At 39.8% G+C, this 27,994-nt stretch overlaps 2 protein-coding genes across 2 annotated transcripts in view; one reads left to right on the top strand and one right to left on the bottom strand.

Annotated features, from left to right (window-relative positions):
* Positions 1-27,883, bottom strand: LOC129720112 (ionotropic receptor 93a). The gene is made up of 17 exons (XM_055671534.1): positions 27,778-27,883; positions 27,560-27,712; positions 27,359-27,495; positions 27,114-27,231; positions 3,504-3,665; positions 3,233-3,450; positions 3,009-3,176; positions 2,859-2,949; positions 2,647-2,801; positions 2,414-2,590; positions 2,279-2,350; positions 2,118-2,227; positions 1,992-2,037; positions 1,767-1,929; positions 1,650-1,709; positions 1,434-1,594; positions 1-1,374 (listed from the first exon to the last, which is right to left on the bottom strand). Exons 1-17 carry the CDS (start codon positions 27,881-27,883, stop codon positions 862-864), a joined length of 2,610 nt encoding a protein of 869 aa, XP_055527509.1. The 3' UTR covers positions 1-861.
* LOC129720113 (serine/threonine-protein kinase meng-po) overlaps positions 1-27,994 on the top strand; it is a 68,872-nt gene that overhangs the window by 27,866 nt on the left and 13,012 nt on the right. The window lies entirely within an intron of this gene.

Below are 27,994 nucleotides of genomic sequence, written 5' to 3'. Positions count from 1 at the left end.
AAGATTCTGCACATTCCGCCTCAAAAATACAATAGATGTTCGGTTTTGGCGCTGTACCTCTTTCTTCCGAACCGGTCGCCATTCACAGGCAGTAACTTTCGCAAGTATTTTTTTGCTGACTTTGTTCAACAAGATGAGTGTTGCTCAGTTTGCCACTGATGCTCGAGCGAGTTACGATGACCTTGAGACATTCAGACATTAATGTGAGTGATAATGATGTGCTCTGTGCGGTCTTTGTGACTGAAAATTTATTCTTAATGCTTATCTACTGGTTGCAAGTGAATCACCAAACGATTGCTTTGTGAAAGAAGAAAGATGGAAACGCAGGGTGTTTGATATTCCTATGGGTGTTCATATGCTGCGCGTTATGTCACTGGTTAATCCCGCGCAAAGATCGGCTAGTTACCCAGTGTGAAAGTGAAAGAAAAAGTTGACGTCTAGAGTCTGGTGTTTACGTAGAACTGACGCGTAAACCCGCCAGCTAGTCTACAGGTGATTGTTTTAATTTTGGACAAACATTATCAGACGTGTGCTAGACTATTTTTAGTGCAGTGCTGTCGCTTTTTCCGGTAGGTGGAGCACGGAGCTTAACACGAACGCAAATTACGCTCGGGTTTGCTCGACAGCTGCCACTTATAATGTGAGTTTAACGATCTCGCGTGTACGGGAAAAGAAACGTAATGGGTGTCGTTAGAGTTGATCCTGAACGGGTTGCCAACGGTCTGTGTCGCATGATTAATCCCATAAAATTGCCACTATCACTGATTTGCAATAAATCACTCCAAGAATCATACCAAATATCAGCAGCAAATAACTTGCTAGCTCTCTATTGCAGCGGATATTGCGCCACCCCTCCTTTTTTCACTCGGTGAAAGGTTGTAGTGTCTGTTCCTTTGATTTTCGGTACCATCGCCATGCGAATTCTATTAGAAGCAAACCCATACTGGCGGAAAATCCTATGCACAGCACGTAGTAGGAGCCCGCCATGTCATCGTTGTTAACAGTGTGATTTTCCACCTCCGAATTCCGGCGAACTTTGGAACATTTATCCTCCGTCGGGAGATACTTCTTCAGCCAGCGCTGCATGAAGCCAAACTGTTGCATTTTGATGATTTCATCGTTGATAACGTCGATGTAGGGACTGTTCTTTGGCATGGCCAGCGCTATCTGCTCGTCCAAAAACTCGTCCATGCTGAGCACGAAGTCACAGCGATCGCTTTTTAGAAACTCTCGCTTCATCAAATATTTCAGATTGGTTCTCCAGTCGATGTGCACATGATGACCACCCCGAATCGAGGCGATCATTTGCTCCGACTCTTCGGTGATGAAGTTCGCTCCGTTGTGCAAGCGGAGGTATTTTGGGTCATCCGTTTCCTGTCGAGGGTTGAGTTAAATTTTTACATCGTTTAGGGGTGTTAAATGAGTTAGAATACCCGAAGGAACTGTTCCAAAAGTGTACCCCTACGAATACTCCACGACACTCCCTGTTGATTTCTGACAAGTTGCGAAACAGTCGTGATGGGGTGGGCAATTTTTGGGAATGTCAAAAAGGCCACCAGATTGCCGCAGTAGGTTGTCACTAGCACCAGGACCACTAAAAATGATTCGTCACAATTTTTCAGAAACAGCTGAATTTTTAAATTCCCTACCTAACCACCAAGTTCCGATTATGATGCGACCGCTGTCCGCGTACGGCAAATAAAGACCACCTGATAAGAGATCCGAATTTTATTTGAGAAAGTAATAAATTGGATAAAACCCCTTACCTTGCTGCAGTAAGGCACCATAGATGTACCAGAAGCAATTGTTCAACTTTCCCAATCCGATTGCGTTATCCCGCCCGATGTGTTCGTAGAATGGGCTAAGTCGATTTATAACGTACAACATCGGTGCCATCATCAGGATTGTCGCGGCTAGACACATCCAGGTCTAAAAGTAAGATTATTTTTCTCCTAGAAACAATTTCAATCAATCAGACTTTTTCAACTTACATCCACTGTGAATGGCGACAGAAACAAAAACACTCTGCTCAGTTCTCTAAAAAATTACAATTGTGAAAAAGAGGAAAAATATGTCAAAAATTTGTTTGTGTAGACGATAGGCGAATCGTCTCTTACTTTGGTCTTGAAACGATGAAACTGTATGTCTGAATGCTGATCGGTTTCGAAAAGGTGATGAATTTCTTCTGCTTCTCACTGACCGTTGCACCCACGGCTGCTAATAACATCTGAAATACAAATTAAATTGAAAATAAATCTTCGTCTGTTTGAATCCTTACTTTATTTTCAATCAGTTGTTTCATGATTTCCTGTGGAACATCCGTCGTCAACGCGTGTACGTCGCTTGTGGTCTAGAAATAATTATTTTTTCTTTATTCGAATATTTATACTTGTTAGTTGAGGTAAAGTTTCACCGTGCTGTTAGCATCATCGGTCATATTTCCAACATACTCCAAATTAGTCTGAGCAACAGTAATCGTATAGGTAAAGTTCAATATCCGTGATAGCTCACTGAGAACATCTAAAACCACGCCATGCGTGAGATGCGGAACGCCACTCTCATTGTAAGCCACAAACTGCCATGGTGGATTCTGAAAACAAAATCTCCTTTAGAAAAAAAGTAGCGATTTCGACAACATTCCCCCACATGATAACTGTAGAAGTTCAAATGAATTCCCCGAAAGCCGTGGGCGATATGTGGGAAGAGAAAATCCTCCATAACGAATCCATCCTGAGGGGTCCAATAGCCTGCCTCAATCAGTGCGATCTTGTTACGGGCGCTCTGCGCAGCTCCAGGTTCATCTACAAAATCCATAATTGTTACACTCACTACTCACTTCAATCATTTCATCTACAAACCTCGCAGTTGGTACGTAAAGCCCCAGGTCTGACCGGATTCTACCTTCCATCGAGAACATTCGTTGCAGTTATCCTTCCCTGTTAAATCAGACTATAGAAGGATCCCGATATTACAATCCACTATTAATTTACTAGAATTTTAACTCATACACGAAGAACTTTGAGGATTTCATTCTTCCGCTCGACCTTCGTCATCCGTATCACTTCCCATTCCTCGTCAGCGATCTGTCCGTAGATGGCTTTTTCCTCTCGTATCAACTTGGTCAGCCCATGCACCAGCGAGGTTATCATGTTCTCAATGTAGCACAGTGTTTGTGACTGAAAATTAGATGTTAAGAGTTAGTTCTAAACTAAGGTCGGTTGAAATTTCAAACCTCGCAAGTTCGATCGGTTTTTCGCATATTGTAAACAAACGCGATGTTGTCTCCCTCGGAGAGAATCGAATAGATCGAGCTAATATTGTTCTTTTCCTCGGTAGTATCGGACACGACGTACAGCCACTGAGCCTGCGGATGGACCATTCCCAGCTCCTTGGCGATTTCCATCAGCAGCTCCATGGTTTGGGTGGTGACGATGGCAATGAAGTTGTTGCCTGTAATATATAACTATTTGACTAGAAATTAAGTATGTTTAACGTAAACTGACCAATATATCGGGTGGGTAGATTTAGTAGAACTCGCCGTACAGCTTTGCGCTTTTCCCACATGTGGGTGTGACTGTCGATGCGGAACATTGACAGAGATAAAGATCTCACGTCCTCATAATCTTTCGACAGTGCAAGTACACCGCGGGCGATGATGTCGCGATCTAAGAACAGAAACACAAATATCACATGGGATTTAATTGTTGTTAGAATCTGATCCTAATCGGAGTAGCATGATTTTTATCTCCTTGTATTCGTGAGTGATTTCATTCTTGACGAACTGACTTAAAAAAATGTCTGTAATGAGTGGATTCTTCTGACTAACAAAATTACATTTATTTATCAAATTTTATAGATATACAAGGGATTTTCGAACACTAATATTCACAATAAAAATGCACTATTTTATAGGTTTTTCCGATTTGAATATAATTCTGCTGAAATGTTGAAAGATTGATTTTTCCGTGTTCAAAAACGTAAATATTTATTGGTAATAAATTTTACAAATGGCTTCCAAGAAACATTTAGAAAAAAAAACTCAATCTAGAGTGTATTACTTTATAAAATTATAAATGTGGTAGAAAATGATGAATTTGGTTGAAATTTTGAATTGTTTTGTAATTTTGTTCATTATCTTACTAGCAGTTCTTTAAACGTTCCTCAGATGAACTGCTCTTGTTGAAATGAATGTTCTGAAATAAAAATATTGAATTTTTTACCAAAGTTCTCCAAAGAACTGCTCTCACTCAAAGAAGTTTCCTGTGAACTGTATAATAATTTTCGTAATTAGTGGAGAAACGGGGAGGGAGTAGAGTTTAAACCCCATCATTCAGAGCCTTTGATTTTTTTTTATTTTCAATATTAGAATTCTGCGTTAATTTTTATTGAAATACCGATTATAATACCAAATACTTTCAAAATTGGTTGAGCGGTAGAGCTCATAAGTTTCGTCTTCCCGAGAAAAGTCCCATGCAAAATTTTACCTAGATCGGACTTCGGGAAGTGGAGCCACCAAGTGGTCAAAATCTTTCTTATTAACCTATAAGAAGTAGTTCATGTAATTGTCGTTATTTGTTTTTTTGAAGTAGAATACTTCATTCAGGAAGTTCGGCTACATAGGGATGTGAAATGAAAATCTTAAACCGAAAAAAGTGAAAAATATGTCCAATTTCAAATGCTAATAAATCGGTTAGTATTCGATGGATTTCCTTCGTTTTTGCAGCAATAGATTGGGAAATCTTCTAAGATTCTTTCCCAAAGGAGATAATTGTAATTTTATTATTCACACTATTGTACTATTGAGAATAGTCAAGCCTTGTCAAAACGAGAAATTCGACCTCTGATTGGTCGTTATATGATTGCTTCCCAAGCACGGTCGACAGAATCATATACCTTGCAATTCAAAACATGCTATTTGGCCTATATAAGAGCCTGTTTCAGCCGAAGCCGCTCAACATGATTCTCTGCTAGAGTGTTGAGCAGTATAGTCGATAGAATTTTGCGCTGCATTACATTATTACATTTTGTAAGTTTCTTTTCGCGTTGGATTTTCCGTCGAGTACCTTGGAGTATCTTCTGGATCTCGCCTAGGGTACTTCCATGGCTGGCAACAAGCCGCTCTTTCCTGTTCCATAAGAGGATATATCCGACAGTGACTGCGCGGAGCAGTCGACCGATGGTTTCCACCAAGTGAAAAAGAAGAAGAAGACAATGGACAGCCAAAATTCATCTGCTGCAGAAACGTCCACCAGCTCGAAACACAAACGCAAGCAGGCCGTGCCCCTCGGTTCGAATCGGCTGCTGCAAAATAACAAGTTTGCACTGCTGCCGGTAGAAAATGGTAACAGCGAACCCATCGCTAAAGAAGAGCGGGTCCCCCCGCTATTCACCCCCCTCCGGGATATGCTGAAGCTACAAGCGGAGCTTGCCAATTTATTGCTGGAACCTCTCTACAAAAAATGTAGCAAAGGTACCAAAATCCTGTGCTCCAACATGGAGGAGTACAACAAAGTGAGTGATCTTCTAGCCATGCACCAGGTGCCCTACTACACGCATGACAACCCAGCAACGAAGCCACTGAAAGTGGTACTGCGTGGTTTGCCTGCTTTGGCCGCATCGACAGTGAAAGCCGAGCTAGAGCAGGTTGGCCTTAAAGTGGAAGCGGTTTTTCCGATGAATCGCCGATCCCAAACCGTCAAGGACGACCCCTTCCGAGATGAGCTGTTCTTGGTACACTTCACTAAGAGAAGCACGTCTATTGGTACACTGCGTAATATCAAACATCTGTTCCACACCATCATCCAGTGGGAACCGTATCGTCCTCAACACCGTGACCTAACCCAGTGTACCATCTGTTTGTGGTTCGGCCATGGTACACGAAACTGCAGAATGATCCCGCGCTGCGACAAGTGTGCTGGGGAGCATCGCTCTTCGACCTGCCTTCAACCTGATGACTCCGAGCCTAAATGCGCCAACTGTGGCCAAAACCATCGTGCCACCAGCCGTAGCTGCCCGAAGCGTGCGGAATTTATTCGCATTCGTAAGGCAGCGTCAACAGCCAACCAGAACGGACATCATTGGAAGCCTCCTCCGGCTCACATACCAGATCAGTTTCCACCGATCCGGACCAGACATGTGGTCCCCGTGTTGGAGCCGCTTCCGCTCCCGAATAACAACCAACCGAATCGTAGCACCCCCGCTGCGAAATTTTCTGCGCAGCCCCGTCTCGCCGCCGCTGTTGCTGAACCATGGACCCACCCCGCCTCCCGGATTGTCATACGCTGGCGTTACCTCTGGGACGTTTGCTGGTTCTACTGAAGATGACCCTCCACTATCAACAGAAGAACTAGTCAAAATCATCTCCGCTGCATTCGAAATCCAGCGTAAATATAAAACCCGCAGCCAGCAGCTTGCTGCAATCGTCGCACTAATCTCCAACAATGGACCATAAGCCCTTCGTTATTGCGAATCGGAATGCTTGTTCCCTTAGTAGCAAACACGTTGAGCTTCTCGATTTCCTTGGCGAGAAGGAGGTCGATATTGCCGTCATTACGGAGACTTCCGGGCTTCCAGCTGGTACGACTAGACAGGATCAGTGCAGGGGGCGGAGGAGTTGCTATTGCTGTGAGGAGTAACGTCAAGCGTCGCCTGCTGCCGAGTTTCCAACTTAAGACTATCGAAGCCATCGGGGTCGAAGTTGAAACCTCGCTCGGCCCAATCATCATCATCGCAGCGTACTGTCCCAAGCAAACCACCACCCGAGACGATACTGCTGCTAAACTACGAAACGATCTGGCCAAGCTGACTCGGCGGCGAGCGAAGTACATCATTGCTGGAGACCTGAACGCTAGGCACGAAGTGTGGGGCAACCGAAGACGAAACCGGAACGGCATCATCCTGGCGGAAGATCTTGAGACCGGGCACTACAACATCTTGGCACCGGAGTGCCCTTCCAGAATCTCCCGGACCGGGGTTCACTCTGTTCTGGACATATTCCTGTCCAACATGGCAATCTTCGAGGTTCCAGTGGTGTTCGAGGAGCTCTCGTCGGACCACTATCCGGTGGTGCTTACCTTGGGTGCCACTGCAGAGACGGTGGCCAATCAGCCTAGGCGAGATTATCATCGCGCCGACTGGGTCCGGTTTCAGCGTATCGTCGACAAGAACACCATCACCGACCACCCCTTGAACACTCCAGCGGAGATCGACCAGGCGTTGGACACCCTCCAGTGTGCGATTGCCGTCGCACGTGTCTCGGCGGTCCCCGTACAGCAAACTCAGGTGAGTACCGTCCTCCATATTGACAGCACCACTAAACACATCATAAGGCTGCGCAACATCTATCGGCGCCAGTACCAACGAACTGGTGACCGATCCAAGAAGACCTTGAGCAACCGACTGACCAAGGTTATCCAGGAACGCATTCAAGATCTGCGGAACCGCGAGTTTGGCCAAAAGCTCCGCCAGATTCCACCAAACTCAAAACCTTTTTGGTCTCTAACCAAAATTTTGAAAAAGAGACCAAAACCCATTCCTCCGCTTGTTCCGTCCGGGGAGAGTGAACTACTCATAACACCTGTTGAAAAGGCAAACGCGCTGGGGCAGCAGTTCGTGTCGTCACACAATCTGGGGCGAAACATCGTCAGCCCTTTCGAGCTGGCTGTTTCTGATCGACAATTCGAACAGTTTGGTCCCAGAGGAAGCACGAGTGACGGCGGATGAGCTCATCGATCTAGCGAGGGGATCTAGGAATATAAAGGCCCCCGGCTTTGATAACACATTTAACCTCGAGCTCAAGCACTTAAGCCACGGCTCATTTGCTTTTGTAGCACGTGTTTTCAACCGGTGCTGGGAGCTTGGCTACTTCCCTTCAATGTGGAAGTTAGCTAAAGTCATCCCAGTACTGAAGCCGGGGAAAGATCTTTCTATTCCAAAGAGCTATCGTCCAATCAGCCTACTCTCTGCCCTCTCCAAGTTGTTTAAAAAGTCGATCCAGAGCCGCCTGCTTTCATTCACCGATGAGAATGGTGTCCTCCCTGAGGAACAGTTTGGTTTCCGCAAGGGCAGGTCCACCATCCATCAGCACAATCGAGTTACGAACATCATCCAGCGGAACAAGTCGGTGTCCAAGACGACAGCAATGGCGCTTTTGGACATTGAAAAGGCTTTTGACAATGTGTGGCATGATGGCCTGGTGTACAAGCTACATCGACACAATTTTCCGATATATTTGATAAAGATCATCAAAAGTTATCTCTCGGACAGAGCTTTTCGGGTTTCCTTGCACAATGTGTGCTCAGAGCAACTCAACATCGATGCAGGAGTGCCCCAAGGTAGTATCTTGGGACCACTCCTGTATAACATTTACACCTCGGTCATCCCACCTCTCCCGGAGGGTGGAGTGTTGTCCCAGTTCCCGGATGATACCGCGATCATGTATAAGGGTCGCATCATCCGCGCTCTGACACGCAGGCTGCAAGGAGGCCTGGATGCTCTGAATGAGTACTACACCAAATGTAGCATCCTCATCAGGGCATTATACCCCCTGATTTGACATCGACATTGTGCCAGAGGAATAAGATGGCTGTCTACAGACAGATCATTTACCCCACGTTGGAGTACGCAGTACCAGTTTGGAAGGGCTGTGCCCAGACACACAGGCTAAGGCTCCAGCGCGTGCAAAACAAAATCTTGAAGATGATTTTGAACCTACCCCCCTGGACGCGAACAAGCGAGGTACATGAGCTTGCAAACCTGGATACCTTGGCTGTGCAATTCGACCGCTACTGTATGAGATATGGAGGGAGGTGCTCCACTTCGGAACATGCGATTGTTCGCGAATTATAGCTTTTAAGATTGTACATAGTAGGATTAAGTAGTTATAAGTAGCTAGGTTATATTAAAAATTCTTAAATTTAAAAAAAAAAACCGGTGTAAAACATGAAAAGAATTATCAAAATCCAATCAATAACCAACAATAATTAAAAAAAAAGAAGAGAAAATCACAACTAAAGATGAAATGCTTAGACAGCAAAAACACTTGCACTGTTAAATTATTGTTCCATCAAAAAACACTGAAGAAATATATTGAAATTTAGTCAAAAAAAGTTTAGTCGAAGCCGCTCATAATAGTTCTAGACAGCGACCACAACAGTCGTCCTCCCTTAGCAGCAGCACTAGCAGTGCAGTGGATACCAGCGATGGCGGAAAGCGGCCACAACTGTGGCGTAACAATGGATAGCGCACTAGTTGCAGCGGATTCCAGCAACAATAGCAGCTGGGCCAGCCGATGCAGGGACAGTGGATACCAATGGCAGCGTATAGCGGCCACAACTGTGGCATGGCTATGGATAGCGAACTAGTTGCAGCGGATCTCAGCATCAATAGCGGCTGATGCAGTGAGACACTTTAGTGAAATGCAGTCTCTGTGTGATAGTGGGCACTGGTAAATGCATTTAATGAAAAGTTGACTCATTTTGACAACACGTGGGCCGTCTAGTAAAGTGTTAAAACAGTTTTTCACTGTTCATTTTATCACAAGGAATACTTTATTCGCCCTGTCAGTGATAACGCAACGGCATCTTATCCGATACTAAAATGAACAACAAATTGTCCTTTTCAGGATGAAATAAAAACTTGATTGAAGAGTAAATATTTTCTAATGTGTTATTTCAAATTTTTAAATTTGTAAAAGTTATAAATTTTACTTCATCTCCGTGTCTCAAAATGAACTGAATTATTTCTTCCTTCAGTCATGAGCACGACATCCGAAAAAAATTCATCTCAAAATTTAAAAATTGTTAAGCCCCAACCACATACCTAGTGATTTCATTCACAGTGTGGTACCATTCGAGTAGTTCATTTTATACCAACTTTTTTGGAAGATTTCTTATGTCTTATGTACGTGCCCCAACCATGACAAGCAACTTACTATATTATTGAAAATGGTCAATCCTTGTTGAAGCGTAAAATTCGATTGATGTGATTAGTCAACGTTCATTTACTAGATAAAATGACTGACACGCAAGCAGCCGGGTTATATTTCTTGTAAAAGTATTCTACTTCAACCTTGCGGTCGTGGCTTTGTCTAAATTCTCCTGTTTTTTTTTTAAACCAAATGGTATAGACATGCCTGAATTTTTTTGTTTTCCGGCTTGAAAACTTTCTGACTTTCGGAAATTGATTTGCAAAAAATTAGAGACAACACCAGATCTTGGCGAATCATACATTTTTTAAGGCATTAGACATTAAAAAAATTCAATATCGAAAAATTATTGCTTTTAAAAAGTGAAACTTTTTAGACTTTGGGGCACGATTTCCTGAGGTCCGATTGCAAGTTAACTTTTGAAACCTTTTCCAGGGACTTGTAATACATACGTCCCGTATGTGCGGAGTAAATATCGAGCGCTTGGAATAAGGTATGTTGCTGATTGATTTTAATAAACAAATGCTTCCCAAACCCAACATGCTGAAACCCCGGAGAGAAACAGTTCTGTTTTTTGAGTTTTCTCCTTGTCTTTTTATATCTTAATTCTAGGCATTTTCATGTCACTCACAAAAAAACTTTTTATATCAGAAAAAAAAATTATCGCTAACACGGCTAAAAAGCTTCAGCGCTTTTGCATTAAAGTGACAAAAAGCCACCAAAAACATCAGTGCGTTTTTCTACCATCACAATGAAATATTCCGCTCTCATGCAATTTGCATTTCTCTTTCTCCGTTTTTTTTTAATTATTCAATAAAAAGAAAGCCACACAGTAAGAAAACTGTATGTCGAATCGCATATAAAGAAATGCCTCCAACGCTTATGATAGAAAATTCCATAATATTTCACACAAATTTAAATGATATTGCGCATAAATTTCAAACAAGATCGTGGTCTACATCAGAAGCAACTAAAATTTAAATGAGAAAATATTTTACGTGATGTGTAACATTCAGCATTTTTTTCTGTGCAAGCCATTCGTCAAGCGCAGTGAAAACGTGTCCGTTTGATATTCACTGTTTAAAATTTTCTGAAAACTTGTTACTCTGTTAGTTTCATTGTGTGAACCATAATGTTGTAAACTCGGTTTGTGTACTATATAGAAGCTTTACGCGACTTGTGATGAATAAGAAAAATACTGCCACGAAATGAATTTTAGTGTTTCATTATGATAACGACAGCAAGCGTCATATTGATAACGTCATTTTCGCTTTACCAAAATTACGGTGATTATCATTTGGTTGAATTTTCAGAACATTATATTGCGTCACCGTGGACGATGCGCGTGAATTATTTAATCGGAGTATGACGGCTCGTACCATGGATGAAATACTTGTGTGTTTGAGAAGGCGCTGCGTTCTTTGGAAGTGGAAATTGCAAAGATTAGCAGTAATTTTCACGTAATTCCGGTAATAAAAATGATTTTTATCAGCCCTGATCGCTACTCTTTTCATTCTTGATTACTTTTCCGCTGTCATGCGACCATCATTGCTTCTCGCACGGGAAACAAGGTGTCGAGTATCTGGGCTGGTTCTGGGAAAGAAGCTACGGCACGATTGAGCCAAAATTTTGCAGGAGGTTTTCTTTTTGAGAAGATGAAATTTTTCAGACCTACCACTAAGGGAACATCCATGAATGACGTAGCTTTATTTTAGGTTTTTTTGACCCCCTCCTCCCCCATCGTAGCATTTTGTCACAAAGTCAGGACCCCCTCTAGATAATTACGTAGCTTTATAATCCCCCCCCCCCGCCACATGATAATTTTTTTTGCATATTTTATTATCCAAAACATACCTTGAGTCATGAATGAACAAAAAAAGACAAGGAAGTTATATAAATGACCCTAAATAGACAAAACAGTGATAAAAAAGAACAACTAGAAAAAATCCATTTTTTTTTATTAGTTTCATGTTTGCTACGTAGCTTGGCTTGAACCCCCACTCTTCCCCTCGTCACATTTCGTCACAAAACTGCAAACCCCTCTCTCCCCCCTCAAATGCTACATCATTTATGAATGTTCTCTAAACAAAATTTTACAATTCCGTTTACCTTACTGTTTGTCATGCGTTAAAAACAATTCGAATGTTGTTCTCAAATTAACATTGTCTTAAGGCGTCGTACACAAATTATGTAACGCATGAAGGGTGGGAAGGAGGTTGGTTGAGTCTGCATTACTTATTGTTACATAGGGGGGAGGGGGGGGGGGGTAGTAGGGACTGTTACGTAACTACGATTTTGGCTCGAAATTGGAAATTTTGAAGGAGGTTACGTTGTCCAGCGTTGCGTAATTTAAGGGGGGGGAGTCATATCGAACGTTACTTATCGTTACATAGGGGGGAGGGGGTCTGAAATTTAGACTTTTAGCGTAACGTAATTTGCTGCAATTCTCGCTGAAAACGTCCCACTTCAAAGTTTTCGTATCTAAATGATTGAAAGTAGTATGAAAATGAGAAAAGCTTCTAGGTTAGTTCATTTTAATGGACACCAAGGAATCAACCAGAAAAATTGTGTAATATAATTTGGGAATCGACCGTAATGTTGATATCGGGGTATTTTGGCTAAGCTAATTTAGAACAAATTATTTAATTCTGTCCAACGTTTCAACACCGGTTGGTGTCTTCATCAGGGAAAGAATGCTAGGACCCTTACGACGAGGAACCTTACCATTCATTCCCTGATGGAGATACCAACCGGTGTTGAAACGTTAGAGAAAAGTTGGATTTTGAGCAATTGTTGATCTTTTCATTGATCTGTTTCTTCTGAATTCATCACTAAGTCCTCTACAACCAACATATTGTTTCGAAGAGCAATGATGGAACTTGCTTTTTAAGTAGAAAATAATTGGCCGCCATCTTGGATTTTATCAGAAAAATGTGTTTTTGAGCAAGTTCAAAAGTTCAAATTTGATACTACTTTTGGAAAACTGAGAAAGATTGCTTTAAACTCACCTTGTCAATTAGATCACTTCGGCTAATATTAAAGCAACGCAATATGATGGTGTATCTGTGTGTGTGTAGTGATATATTAGTCACTTGTTCAATTGTTGCTACTGCCTCAATGAGTGAGTGGGGACCTTGATTTTGGGTCCGTTCACGGATTGTGGTCTGTTCACAATAGTAGTGAGCAATTCTCGCTGAAACCGTCCCACTGGTGACTTGAGGTCTTTCAAAAAGGATTTTTTTATGTCTAAATTATTGAAAGTAGCGAAAAAATGAGAAAACCACTTTGGTTAGTTCATATTGATGGAACCCCCGGGCACAAATCGGTTGAACGGTTTTCACAAAAAATGATTTTTGAGCAATTCTTGACCTTTTTATTGATTTATTTCTCTAGATTTGTCATTGAACCCCCTGCAACCAACACATCGTTTGCAAGAGGAATGATAGAGCTTTCATTTGAAGTAGAAAAAAATTGGCCTCCATCTTGGATCTCGCCGCCATTTTGGATTTCATCAGAAAAACGTGTTTTTTAGCAAGTTCGCAACCACCGATTTCAAATTTGACATCATCATTGGAAAGCTGAGAACAACCCCAGCAACCAAAAGTTCGAATTTCACTCAACAAACGAACTTAGAAGTTCACATATGGTTCGGATTTGGTTCCGCGGAACTTTCTTGCTGAACAACAAGACACATTACTCACAAACCGAACTTCATTCTAAATAAAGTACCGTTAACACCTGAAAGCAACTTAAAAGTTCATGAGAAGCTGCTTGTTTCCCTAATTGGAACCTTGAAGTTCACATAAAGTTCACACGTGTACTTCAAAACCTCCGGAAATTAAAGTTCGGTTAACATTTTATCCGTACTTCTAATCAGCACGAAAGTTCAGCAGAAGATGCTTATTACTTTTCATTGGAACCTTCAAGTTCAGATAAAGTTCACACATGAACTTTAAAACTTTAGAATTGAAGTTCAGTTAGCATTTCATCCGTACTTCTAATCAGCACGAAGGTTCAGGAGAAGCTGCTTGCTCCTCTTCATTGGAACCTTGAAGTTCACACAAAGTTCACACGTGAACCTTAAAGCCGCCGGAAATTGAAGTTCGGTTAGCATTTTATCCGTACCTTTAATCAGCACGAAAGTTCAGAAGAAGTCTATATCGTACTTCATTTCCACTTCAAAGTTCATGTTAAGTTCTGACTCGTGCTTTACTCTACTTTGGCGAAAGTGAAGTTTGCTTCAGGATTAGTGATAAAAAAAGTGTTTTTCAAAAACAATAAAAAAATGTGGTCTATTTATTATCATCGGAATTTTATTATCTAAATTAATGGCAAAAAGAAAACAAAGCTATGATTCCAATCGGTAATATTAGGGTGCTTAAAGGTTTCTCTATCTAAACACTTTTTTTTGTTACCTTACAGGAAATCAATTATGAATATGCAGGTCAAACGAAAAAATTAACTGGATATAAGCTGTGAATTCCCGTTAGACACTTGTTGTGCGTGATGCTTTCATCCCTAAGCAATTTGCCCAAATCTTGGGTGTTTTGAAGTAGAATACTTCTCTCAGGAAGTTCGGCTACATAGGGATGTGAAATGAAAATCTAAAACCGAAAAAAGTTAAAAATATGTCCAATTTCAAATGCTAGTAAATCGGTTAGTATTCGATGGATTTCCTTCGTTCTTGCAGCAATAAATTGGAAAATCTTCTAAAATTGCTCCCGAAAGAAGATAATTGTAATTTTATTATTTACACTATTTTACTATTGAAAATAGTCAAGCCCTATCAAAAGGAAAAATTCGACCTCTGATTGGTCGTTATATGATTGCTTCCCAAGCACGGTCGACAGAATCATATACCTTGCAATTGAATACACGCTATTTGGCCTATATAAGAGCCTGTTTCAGCCGAAGCCGCTCATAATAGTTCTAGACAGCGACAACAGCAGTCGTCCTTCCTTAGCAGCAGCATTAGCCCTGTGGTTGGTCACTACGTCTCAGGTGCAGCGCGGTTTTTCTCAGCGTGTGTCGCCAGACTGCCATTATTCCCCCCGTGTTGAGGAAGCATGAAGATTGCCATCAGAAAATTCAATTTTGGAAATCAAAATGCCTTTTTCAAGGCAAATAAACAAGTCATTGAAAGTTAATAACAGTGCATGTTGTCCGTGTATCTAAATTCCACCACTATAAGGGCAGCTCAAAATGCCTTTTTCAAGGCAAATAAACGGGTAATTGAAGGTTAATAATTTTCAAATTCTGTTGTAGTTGTCTAATTTTTACTTTATTTAGTAAACCCCCCACTATAAGGGCAGCGCGAAGGCTGCGATCAGAATAACCGACTTTGAATAACAAACTGCCCTGTTAGAACGCATTCACAAAAGCAGTTAGTTCGACTATGCAGAGCTAATATGAAGTCGATTCAATCAATCAGCATGAACAAAATTTTGTCGTCTCCCAGCTGCCAAGTTGCAACCTGATGCAACACGCAATAGCGAGCAAACGTAATCGCTTGATGTTACAAGCCGCAATACGGTTAGGGGTAAAATCGCTACGTGTGTGAGAGCACCATCGGTGTTTATTCGCTGGATACAAAAATCAAATGCGAATTGTGGAATAATTCGTCTGAAGAACATTACAAAATGGTAAAACTGAACAGAAAGGCGTGGCCTATTTCGTAGCACCCTTCGACTAAAACAGAGTGTTTCTGAAAAAACTAGCTACATTCATTAGTCGGAAGGTGAACTGGATGGACCGTCCACAACGTTGACAGCAGTAGCAGCAGATATCAGCACTCAGCAGTAACAGAGGATAGCAGCGGGTTGCGCCTGTGGCTGCCTTCAAATTAAACAAATCACTTGCCCTGTGGTTGGTCACCACGTCTCAAGCCTCTGCCAGGCTGAACGCCAACGCGAGCGACCGGGCGAGATTTTTGCCGTACATCAGCCGACACTTTCTCTAATGGAAAAGTTGGATCATTTTGTTCAGAAGAATATTACTGTCGGTAATATTACAGAGATGCGATTGCATTATATCCGATATGGAATAATTGAATAATTGTTCTTTTGAGGACAAATAAAACACTTAATTTGAAGAGTTAATAGCTTTGGGTACCAGTAGCAGTATGGTAACAGCCTCAGCGGTAGGTGCAGCCGGTACTTCCCTGAGGCCGATGTTATAAGGAGTAAATGGAAGCGGCACGGCGAAACAGTTCGGGTGTGCTTAGACGCACGTCATTTTTCGTTGTTGATATTATTCCCCACATGAAACGACGCGCTTTCGTACGATAGCGGCGGTATCAGCGGTAGATGCATTTGCCAACCCTCACTACAGTAAAGTCGTGCCTAATTTTCAATGTGAAAACACCTTTCTATTGTGTTGGCCGTGCGCATTAGCCAGGCTAAACGCGCATCTGCCAGGCTAAACGCGAAAAGCGGCGCGAACCGATTCGCCCGGCCGTAGGTTAATGTACAGTCGTAAGTAGAGCTGTGTAAAAGTATTCTACTTCAACCTTGCGGTCGTGGCTTTGCACACAACCCTCCTCTGATTTTTTTATGTAGACCACAGCATGATGTCGCCGGTTTTGGAAGTCCGAATCCATTTCTCGGACACCACCAAGTGTTCCTTGTGTGCGGCACACAGCATATCTATTGAGCGAAAAAGTTTTTATTGATTTTGAACATTTATCATATTTTGTACATACTGCTTACCAGAATAAATTTTCGATAAACGTTTGGAAGGAGAATATTGCGTACACAACCTTTTTCAATTACATTACCACCGAACTGCAGCAGCAAAATCAAAACAAACTAGAGAACTGCCAGACTTAAGTTCACATTGCGCTCTGCGTGTACTTTTTCTGAACTTGAAAGTTCAGAAAACGTTCCGCGTCAGCCTTTTCTGAAGTTCCTAGTTCGCATGAGGTTCCGCCTGTACTTTATCTGAACTTTCAAGCTGAGAAAGAGAGACCCGGTATGTTCCTAGCTATGAACGTGTAGGTAATGAAAAGAAATCAGCACATCGAGTAAAATCGATGCTGAACTCATATAGCGGGAACGGAGCAGTGGTATGAATCTAGGCTTCAAAGAGGGAGGGCTCGAGTTCGAAGCTTGTGTAGTAAGTTGCATAAAAAATTATAAAAATTTAATAATAAATGAAGCCAGACATTATTCTTCTGATCTAAATTTATCCAGTAAATGATTATCATGGGATTTGAAGCAACACGGAATTATGAGTGAGGAAATTGAAAAATTGCAAATTGATTTTTATTTTAAGTATTTTGAAGTTTTCTTTTCAAGCTGAATAGCGCTCTGTTCAGCGACCTAACCGAACTTAATGTGAACTTTCTAGTTCGGTTTAAAAGCTGCTTTGCATGCTACTCGAAGTTTATTCAACAAATGCGAACTTGAAAGTACGGTTAGTTACTCAAAAATGGAGCTGAATAGAATTCTATTCATGATCGTTAGATTGGCTGATTAGTCTATGAATTCTACTTTTATCCGAGCTATTGGTTACTTGGGAATGCTTTAAGATACATTCAAAATATTTGGTGAGCATTGAGGTTATTTTGTCATTCTGGTCACTTTTCAAAATCGAGCTTCAAACAGTTCAACGCATGACGCGCGTCCAATATCAAATCATGCTGAGCCTGTGGTGTGTGTCTGTGTGTAGCGTATATTATATTGCGTGTAGTATATTGCGTTGATTTGATATTGGACGCGCGTCATGCGTTGAACTGTTTGAAGTTGGATTTTGAAAAGTGACCAGAATGACAAGATAACCTCAATGCTAGCCTAATATTTTGAATGTATCTTAAAGCATTTTTTCTCAGCTTTCTAATGGTGATGTCAAATTTAAAATCGGTGGTTGCGAACTTGCTCAAAAACACGTTTTTCTGATGAAATCCAAGATGGTGGCAAATTTTTTTTACTCCAAATGAAAGCTCTACCATTCCTCTTGAAACGATGTGTTGGTTGCAGGGGGTTCAATGACAAATTCAAGAGAAATAAATCAATAAAAAGGTCAACAATTGCTCAACAAACAATTTTTGTACAAACCGTTTCACCGATTTGTGCCCGAGGGGTCCATCAATATGAACTAACCAAAGTGGTTTTCACATTTTTTAGACATAAAAATATCCTTTTCGAAAGAACTCATGTCACCAGTGGGACGGTTTCAGCGAAAATTGTTCAGTGTTAAATTTAAAATCAGTGTTTGGGAGCTTAGTCGAAAACACATTTATCTGATAACATCCAGTTTTGGCTGACCTTTCTCTACCTTTCTTACGAATCATTATTTAGGTTCGCAGGATGTTATACATGGTTGAAACTGAAACATTTTTATTTTTTAAATGGTTTACCGTGAACTTTTTGCCTAGACTTTTGTGCAGTTCATTGGACTGTACAATGCGCGTGCGCAATACTTTTCGATCCGACTCCATTTTAAACAGAACTGAACATGCATGAGCAAAGCAAAAAAATACTGTCATGAAGAGGAAAACGAGACACGGTACTCCCACAGATCGTTGTTATAAAAAAATGCACCAAAGGACCTGAGTTTACCATTCGATTCGTTATGTCGTCCTGAATCTTTGTTCAAAATTTCAAAATCGTCGTACGATACATTTTTGAGTAATGTCCTTTTGAAGGTCACAAAGTACAAAAAAGTGATTAAAAAAGGATAAAATACTTATGTATTGTAAAACACGTTTTTTTCATCCACCATTTTATGAAATAACTTCTAAAACGTACAGATAGGACATCGCAGTTTTCATTAATTGTTTTTCTTTTAAGTTTTTCCACAACTTTGCTGTAGGAAGCAAACGATTACGATTTTTCGAGTTTGAACCACAGTACACTGTGGGATTTTCGAATAAATCATTCCACCAATTGTAAATGTCTTGAAATATATTGCTTGGAATGTGTAGAAACGATTTTGAAAATTAATTCATGAACTGGTACTTAAAAATTTGCTTTACAAAAAGCATTTCGTTGTTTTTATAAATCTTTTTCGTACTTTACGATCTTCAAAAGGGCATCACTCAAAAATGTACCGTACGACGATTTTGAGATTTTGACCACAGATTCAGGACGTTATAAAAATCGAATAGTATACTCATATCCTTTGGTGTATTTTTTTCATAATAACGGTCTGTAGGTCGCAGATTTTCAAGAACCAAAAGTCACCCAGTTGAATTTAAAATTACGTTGGTTACCGATTTGCAGATTTAAAGTATCATCATGGTACCGGAGATATCGAATTTAGGGGGATTTTGGAACGTTTTATGCGGATTTAAAAATCAGAAGGGTTATGTGCAAAGTGATGATCACAAGAATAGCGTACTCCGGGCTGTTTGTTGTTTTAATTACATTATTGAATTTGGAATTGATAAGCTAGATGCACACTTCCTTTATTTCCATTTTTAAAGCGTTCATAAATGTGGGGTAAATTTCCCTATAGTGGACCACTCACATGATTAACTCAGTTTATGTGAAAACTCGAGGGATTTTTAGAAAACTTCCATCGGAAATCATCTCATCCAGCCTATCTGCATCAGAATCAAGCGCATTATTTATGAAATCCCAGTTTGTGTTAAGAGAAATTGAGTTAATCCGGTGAGTGGTCCACTATAGGAAAGTACCACTCTAGGTTAATTTACTCCATTGGTATTGATTAAGGATTTCCTTTTGCTTTTGCTTTTTCGGTAATGCAATCAATTGAGTAATACTACTGTTATTGTGATTGATAGGTAAAAACAGTGAATGAATCCTTATTCTCGCAGAATGTAATATGTCATATTTTGGACCACGCGCATTTCGACAGCTCCAGTCTTCCCCACATCAAAATCTCTTCATTCTCTTGATTATTTTCGAATAGGTAAATTGAGTCCTAGTGACAAATGATCGTCTAAGGCACTTTTAACCTACCGTTAAAAGTTGTTTGTACCGGCCCTTTTCGAAACATGTCGAGTAGAGCTGCCTCGAATGTAGCAGTTTCTTAAGTGGATCACCCGTCATAACCTCAGTACCCTTGGCCTTGATATAGGACTACCTTGGATAAACCACTTCCTTCATTGGATTACCCTGAAGCACGAAAAACATGTACAGCAATACGGATTTACCGTTTAAGTTGAAAATTCGGGTTTTCGTATGCAGCGCCAAATGTTTCGTAAACCTGCAATCCGTGTGACTATATTTAGTACCACCATCAAGCGTTGTCTGGCTACCAAGGTATTGATAAACATCCACCTGCTCAACCTGTTGTTCCGCTACTGTGACGTTGGGGGAGTTTTCAGTGTTCGCTACAATAAACTTAGTTTTTGCTTCATTGACTGAGAGACCTGCTGCCTGGGAGCATTCGGAGAGATCATCTAACTTGCTCTGCATATCATTTCGACATTGTGTCAGCAAGACAATGTTGTCGGCAAGGTCGAGGTTATGCACACGCAAAACTTTTCCTTATTACTTTAGAAGCAATAGCGCAGAATTGCCTTCTAGGTAACAAACCTATTACTTAAAAGGCAATAAAATTCTCCCCCAGTCAAGTAACAACACATACTGTCATATATTAAGCACGTGTTACGAGAGTATGACTATCTACAATCATTTTTAAGCGACATTGAACGTGTAGGATGATTGTAGGATCTATCTAATGCATGTTTATGACGAAGTTAATTCTAAAACACTCGATTTCAATGTGTTTTTTGGTAAAAATGCCTTTTGTACAATCCTCCCCTATAACATATTTTCATCTCAAGTAAACACTGGGGAAACGAAATAACGAAACGAAAGTGTTTCTCATTAGACATTTGAGGTTGACGGGTGAAATTCTCATTATGTGTGGATGAAGGGGACAAAAATGAATCTGATCGTTGCATCAACTCAAATGCAGCGAGTGAAGTCTTGCTAACACATGCATTGCGGTGCTTGGCTGTATGTTCTCCTTCGGAAACACATACAAGCGTGTGCCCGTCATAATTTTTGTTACTTTTCTGTTATTACTATTTGTGTATAATGCGCAGTCATAAGACACAATAAGTAATAAAAAATTGCCCTATAGTAATAAAATGTTCCCAGTTTGCGTTGGGTGTAGGTGCTCCATTGTTAGAGGATTCCAAGGCAATCCTCGATTTGGTCTACAGCCTATCGCTCCAACTAATATATCGTCCATAACAATGAGAAACAGCAGTAGTGATAAAATGCAGCCCTGTCTCACACCAGAAGTAACCCTCATAGGGCCAGACGAGACGCCATTGTGCAACACCTTGCACGAAAACGCCTCGTACTGAACCTCGATGAGATGAACTAGCTCCTCTGGAACTCCTCTGCACTTTAGTGCGCCCCAGACGTTTCCGTGGTTGAGTTCTAAGCGTTGTGATATGGTCTACACATGATCGACCAGCACGGAATCCTGATTGTTGCCGCCGAAGAGTATCGTCGATCTTCTCCTGGATCCGATTACGAATCACCTTACAGAGTACTGTGAGCGTAATGAGAACACTCTATATCAGGGTGGGGAATCGTTATATGGAAAAAACGAAACTTGATAGCAGAAAGCTAGAACCAAGTTTTTTGTTTGTTCTATTTGGGGCCCCAAACAATCCTAAATTTATCGAAAGTCGATTGGTTTTGTCTCCGCTTGGCGCATTGCATTTCAAATTTATATGGAGATTTGTATGGAAAAACCAACTTTTTTGCATTTTCCATTCTAAAGAGCTCAGAATGGCTCAAACCATAGGTTTCATGACCTCGAATGATTGGATTTTTGATGTCTAACAACTTGGCCGGAGACACTAAAGAGCTAGGGTGTCCCAAAAAAAATACTAGAGCTGTTCAAAGTTGATTATGTCGAAATTTGCAAATCATGTTTTCTGCCAACACTGTCAGTGTACCGACGTCAGTCAGATTTCCATCCTCTGAAACACGTTGTAGAATCTACCTACGCCTAGAATATTGACCTAAATTCGTTCACTTGATCCAGCTGAGTGTATAAACTGGTAACGACAGGTTACTGCTGATGGGAATCCTACTGTCGCTGATACATTAATTTTCTGCTCTTCTTAGGGACATTCTAGCTCTTCAGTGTCTCCTTGTTGTTAGACATCTAAAATGCTATACTTAAGCATAATGTAGTACGTTATTAGAGTATTATTGAGCTCTCTAAAAAGGTAAATGCAAAAAAGTAGGTTTTCCCATATACATTTTCATACAAATTTGAAATGCAATGCGCCGATCGGAGACAAAACCAATCTACTTCCGGTAAGTTTAGGGTTGTTTGGGGCCCCAAAAAGACCCAAAAAAAACTCGGTTCTGGAGAATCGATCACTTTTTCCCACCCTACTCTATATGCAAACGATTTTATACCAAGCTATAATGCACAAAAAATATTAGTTTTCTCATCAAGTAGTACCTCCTTTCTTTTGAAGGTTACCTCCCTCTTTTTAATGCGTCTTTGTATAAAGAACTGTTTTGCTATGCTTGGTAGAAATCGGTTCAGGCATTCTAAAGTAAGCAACTTTGCTCTTTACATCAGCTTTTGTGGAATGCACTCTGGAGAGTGTAGTGAAAGATTATACTGGAACGTCGAGTCAACGGAGCCGCAGGGCCCAGATTCAAAGGTTGCAAAGTTTGTACTACAATACTATTTTTTTTTATGGGGGGGATTTGTTAGTAGCTTAAGTATTTATGATAAATATTAGTAAATAATGAATATGTGTGTCCAATCACAAATGGTGACTTCTCAACACTGTTAGAAATTTGTAATTTTCATTATTAGGATTTGTTTGCTTTCGCAATTAGGACTTATCGTTCGTAGGGATTTAAACCTACTTGTTAGAAAAGGGGAAGTAAACTTACAACTAACTTAATTGCTAACTTATTGGCTATAAAGAGAGCTTATCGTAGCAATTGAGGATTGCAACGATTTTTGTCGAAAATTGTTAATAATTTTATTTGACATAGCTTCTAATGGTTCAACACCAGTAAGTCTATGTAATTCGAGTGTACCAAACCGAGGAGGACGCTTCAAAATCATTTTCAGAATTTTATTCTGAATCCTTTGAAGCGTTTTCTTCCTTGTTGAACAGCAACTTGACCAGATCGGTACAGCATAAAGCATTGCTGGTCTAAAAATTTGTTTGTAAATCAAAAGTTTGTTTTTTAAATAAAGTTTAGAATTCCTGTTAATGAGAGGATATAAACATCTCGTATATTTGATGCACTTGGCTTGTATACTCTCAATGTGCTCTTTGAAAATAAGTTTTTTATCGTAAATTAGTCCCAAGTACTTAACCTTGTCAGACCAACTTAAAATAACCCCATTCATCTCGACAACGTGATTATTGTTTGGCTTGAGGAAAGAAGCCCTAGGCTTATGCGGAAAAATTATCATTTGAGTTTTAGAAGCATTGGGAGAGATTTTCCACTTTTGCAAGTAGGAAGAAAAAATATCTAAACTTTTCTGCAATCGACTGCATATGAAACGAAGACTTTTTCCTTTTACGGAAATGCTTGTGTCATCGCAGAACAATGACTTTGTACATCCTGGAGGCAAATCAGGAAGATCTGAAGTGAATATGTTGTACAGGACTGGACCCAAGACTGAACCTTGAGGTACACCTGCTCTGACAGGAAATCTATCAGATTTGGAATTCTGATAGACGACCTGCAGAGTTCGATCAGTAAGATAATTTTTTAAAATTTTGATTAGGAAAATTGGAAAACTAAAAGTTTGCAATTTCGCAATCAAACCTTTATGCCAAACACTGTCGAATGCTTTTTTTATGTCTAAAAGAGCAGCTCCAGTGGAATAACTTTCAGATTTGTTAGCTCGTATCATATTAGTAACTCGGAGCAATTGATGAGTTGTGGAATGCCCATGGCGAAATCCAAACTGTTCATTTGCAAAAATTGAATTTTCGTTGATATGTGAATTCTCTCAAACAGTTTACTTATTGAAGAAAGCAAACTGATTGGACGATAACTTGAAACTTCTGCTGGGTTCTTATCCGGTTTTAAAATTGGAGTAATTTTTGCATTTTTCCATAATTTGGGAAAATATGCAGTTTTGAAGCAGCAATTGAAAATTTTCACTAAAAAATTCCATTGTGCTCTCAGGGAGATGTTTGATTAGTATATTAAAGATTCCATCGTCACCAGGTGCTTTCATATTTTTGAAATTTTTAATAATTGATTTAATCTCATTCAAGTTAGTTTCAATTATTTCTGCAGGTAAAAAATTCTGGGAAGAAATTAAATTAAATTGACGTGTGACTTCATTTTCAATTGGACTCACAAAATTCAAATTTGAGTTATGAACACTCTCAAACTGCTGAGCAAGTCTTTGAGCCCTTTGTTCATTGGATACAAGAAAACGTTCACCATCTTTTAAAACTGGAATAGGCTTTGAAGGTTTCTTAAGAATCTTCGACAGCTTCCAAAATGGTTTTGAATATGGTTTCAATTTTTCAACTTTAGTCTCAAAATTTTGATTTCTCAGAAGAGTATATCTATGTTTAATCTCTTTCTGTGAATCTTTATAAATAGTTTTAAAAACAGGGTCACGAGAACGTTGATATTGACGTCTGCGGACATTTTTCAAACGAATTAGAAGTTGAAGATTTTCGTCAATTATTGATGAATCAACTTTCACTGGAGCCTTTGGAACAGAATAATTCCTGGCATCAACAATTGCACATTTTAATGCTTCCAAAGCGGAATCAATATTCATTTCGTTTTGCAAATCAAGCTCATTATTGGAATTTCTCTCAATATGAGTTTTGTATCTTTCCCAATTAGCCTTGTTATAATTAAAAACAGAGCTCATAGGGTTTAAAACTGATTCATGTGATAAAGAAAAAGTTATTGGAAGATGGTCAGAATCAAAGTCAGCATGTGTGATCAAATCACTACATACATGATTTTGATCTGTAAGCACCAAATCAATTGTTGAAGGGTTTCTTACAGAAGAAAAGCATGTAGGACTATTCGGAGACAAAATAGAATAGTATCCTGAAGAACAATCATTGAATAAAATTTTGCCATTGGAATTACTTTGAGAATTATTCCATGAACGATGTTTAGCGTTAAAATCGCCGATTATGAAAAATTTCGAACGATTTCTGGTGAGTTTTTGTAAATCACCTTTAAAATAATTTTTGAGCTCGCGTGTGCATTGAAATGGTAAATATGCTGCGGCAATAAATAAAATCCCAAGTTCAGTTTGAACTTCAATTCCCAAAGTTTCAATAACTTTCGTCTCAAGATGGGGAAGAGCACAATGTTTGATTCGGCGATGAATAACAATTGCAACTCCACCGCCGGAACCCTGAATCCTATCATATCTATGAACCACGTAATTGGGATCATATTTTAATTTTATGTTAGGTTTCAAAAATGTTTCAGTAATAATTGCAATATGCACATTATTTACTGTTAAAAAGTTAAAAAGCTCATTCTCATTGGCCTTCAATGAGCGAGCATTCCAATTTAATATTTTAATTGTTTTATTTAAAATCATTGCTAAATTTTAAATTAGAAACAATTTTAATAGTAAAATTTGTGCCTATTTGAATGGCTTCAAACATTGATTTTGCCTGCAACATGGCGTTCATAAGATCGAACATTGCCTGTTGCAAAAAAGAAAGTTTACCTGCCGTAATAGGCCCCAGGCAGTTGACATTAGAAAAAATATTTTCGGCAGCAATATTAGGTGTACAATTATTTTCTAGCGTGTTTTGCTTACCCATATTAACGGTCATTTTCGAACTACCAACACTAGGCGGTATAATGTTCGAACTACCTGTAACCTGTGCATAAGTTAAACGGGTATGCAAAGGAGTAGGTAAACTATGCGTCACTGGTACGCTTGAAGAATTTTGTTTTGAAGTTGGTTTTAATTGAGAAATTGAATTTTGTTTACCTTGCCTTGCCTTAACAATTGCTAAACGGACTGGGCATTGATAAAAATTTGACATATGGTTGCCGTTACAATTCGCACAGCGAAAATTTTTACTCTCTTTCACAGGACATGTGTCCCTTTTGTGAGAAGAGTCTCCACAATTAAGACATTTTTGGTCCATGTTACAGAATTTGGAACCATGGCCATAACGTTGGCAAGTACGGCATTGGGTGATATTCTTTTCACCTCCGCCATACTTCCTATAAATTTCCCACTTTACACGCACATTATACAAAGCATGTGCTTTTTCAAAAAATTTTAAGTTGTTAACCTCATTGCGGTTAAAATGAATTAAATAACTAACAAGGGAAATTCCAGTTCTCTGACTGTCTTCGCCTCGTGATTTTTGTTTCATTAGAATTACTTGGGTAGGGGCTATGCCAAGTAATTCTGTTGAAGTAAGTTTAATCTCATCAACGGTTTGATCGTTGGTGAGACCTTTCAAGACAACCTTGAACGGCTTGGCGTTCTTGGTGTCTTATGTAAAAAATTTGTACATCTTGTCAGTTAAATACTGAACAAGACGATCACGACCCTTTACTGAGTCGGCTAATAAGCGGCATTCACCTCTACGGCCAATTTGATAGGTAACTTTAACGTCAGAAACAAACGTTGAAAGTTCCTTTTTGAATATATTAAATTCAAAAGAAATAGTTACCACGCTAGGTGGAACTTTCTCCTTTTTTAAAGATTTTATATTTTGTATAGTTTCATTATTAATAACGTCCATTTCACCAAGAAGTTCAGGCAAAATATCAAAAGGACTCGAAGTGTCAGAAAGAGATGCCTCTGTTTTCCTCCCCGCAGCGATGCGAGGTTTCTTTTTCCGTCCAGCCATTTCAGGTGATACGAAAAAAGTTAAAACAAATGTTAAATTCAAAAGTAGGTAGTCTTGAGAAAGACTGATGTAAGTTAACTTCCAGGTAATCTTTAAAAGACACACTGACAAAACACAAACTTTGAAGCTATAGGCAGTCAAAGACCAGTCCACAAGCAACCGAAAAAACGTCTGATCTGTAGGACAGTTCAAGACGCACTGTACTACAATACTATTTTTTTTATTCTACAGTATTAAAAAAAAAATGTTAACGCAAAGTGAAAAATGTGATAACTTTATGTGTAATTTTAATAACACATTTTGAAATTAATATACTATGAACACCTCCTCAAATACGCCATAGATACCACGTGAATTTATTTTGCTCGGTAAAACATGATTAATATCACTACTCACCGAAACTGTCATCATACAGTAACACTGCCGCTTTCCAGTTGAAGGCGTTCATGGTCTTCATATCCATAATAACCTGAGGAAGTTCTACAAAATTTCCTGATGCCATTGCATTTGGGATCTGCAGGTGAATTAGTTATTTTTAGTTATTAGTTCAATATCAGAATGTATTCGTTTTTTAAATGAAAATCTTGCACCAATAAATATGTTTTAACTATGGCTTGAAATCTATTCATTGAATGACATACCATAAGAGCACTATCCATCGGCAGCCGGGGACAATCCGAGTCCGTAATGCTCATCACAACCAAGTTTTCTTTCGCTGCATTCCGATACACATCCCAGGTATTTTCACAATTAGCCACCGAAAGAACAGCTGTGAAATCTGCTCGAATTAAAACTTACTGTACTAGAGTCTTTTCAATGTACAAGCAAAACGAAGGTCAAACCTCTTTTCAAATTTATGCTGGTCCAGGAAAAGTACTTTACAATCAGACCACCATTCTTGAAGTTGTCTCGCAGAATTCTTTCGAACAACTTTTTGGTACCTTCCAGCAACTCATCGTACTTCGTATCCAAATATTCACGATCCAGAATAACAGCTGCAGAAAAAAACGAAACTTTTTCAAACCCTGCTAAAATGCTGAAACATACACTTGAAAGTAACCTATCGAAGCATTGGCCGAAATTAGTGAGGGAAAATCATCCCCCAAAGTGGGCTCCACTCGGAGTAGCACCCAAATCAGAACTAGGCACCCGATTTTCTTCCACATTTTTTAACACCAAACACCGTTAGAATGAATCAGGCCAGCGTCGGCGGTTGGCATTTATACCGCCCGACGATGGGCAGCGCAGGTGTTCTTCGGGTTTCGCCGGATGACCTG

This window comes from Wyeomyia smithii, chromosome 2 (assembly GCF_029784165.1).
Source record: "Wyeomyia smithii strain HCP4-BCI-WySm-NY-G18 chromosome 2, ASM2978416v1, whole genome shotgun sequence".
NCBI lineage: Eukaryota > Metazoa > Arthropoda > Insecta > Diptera > Culicidae > Wyeomyia > Wyeomyia smithii.
This window is presented reverse-complemented; position numbering and strand designations above follow the sequence as displayed.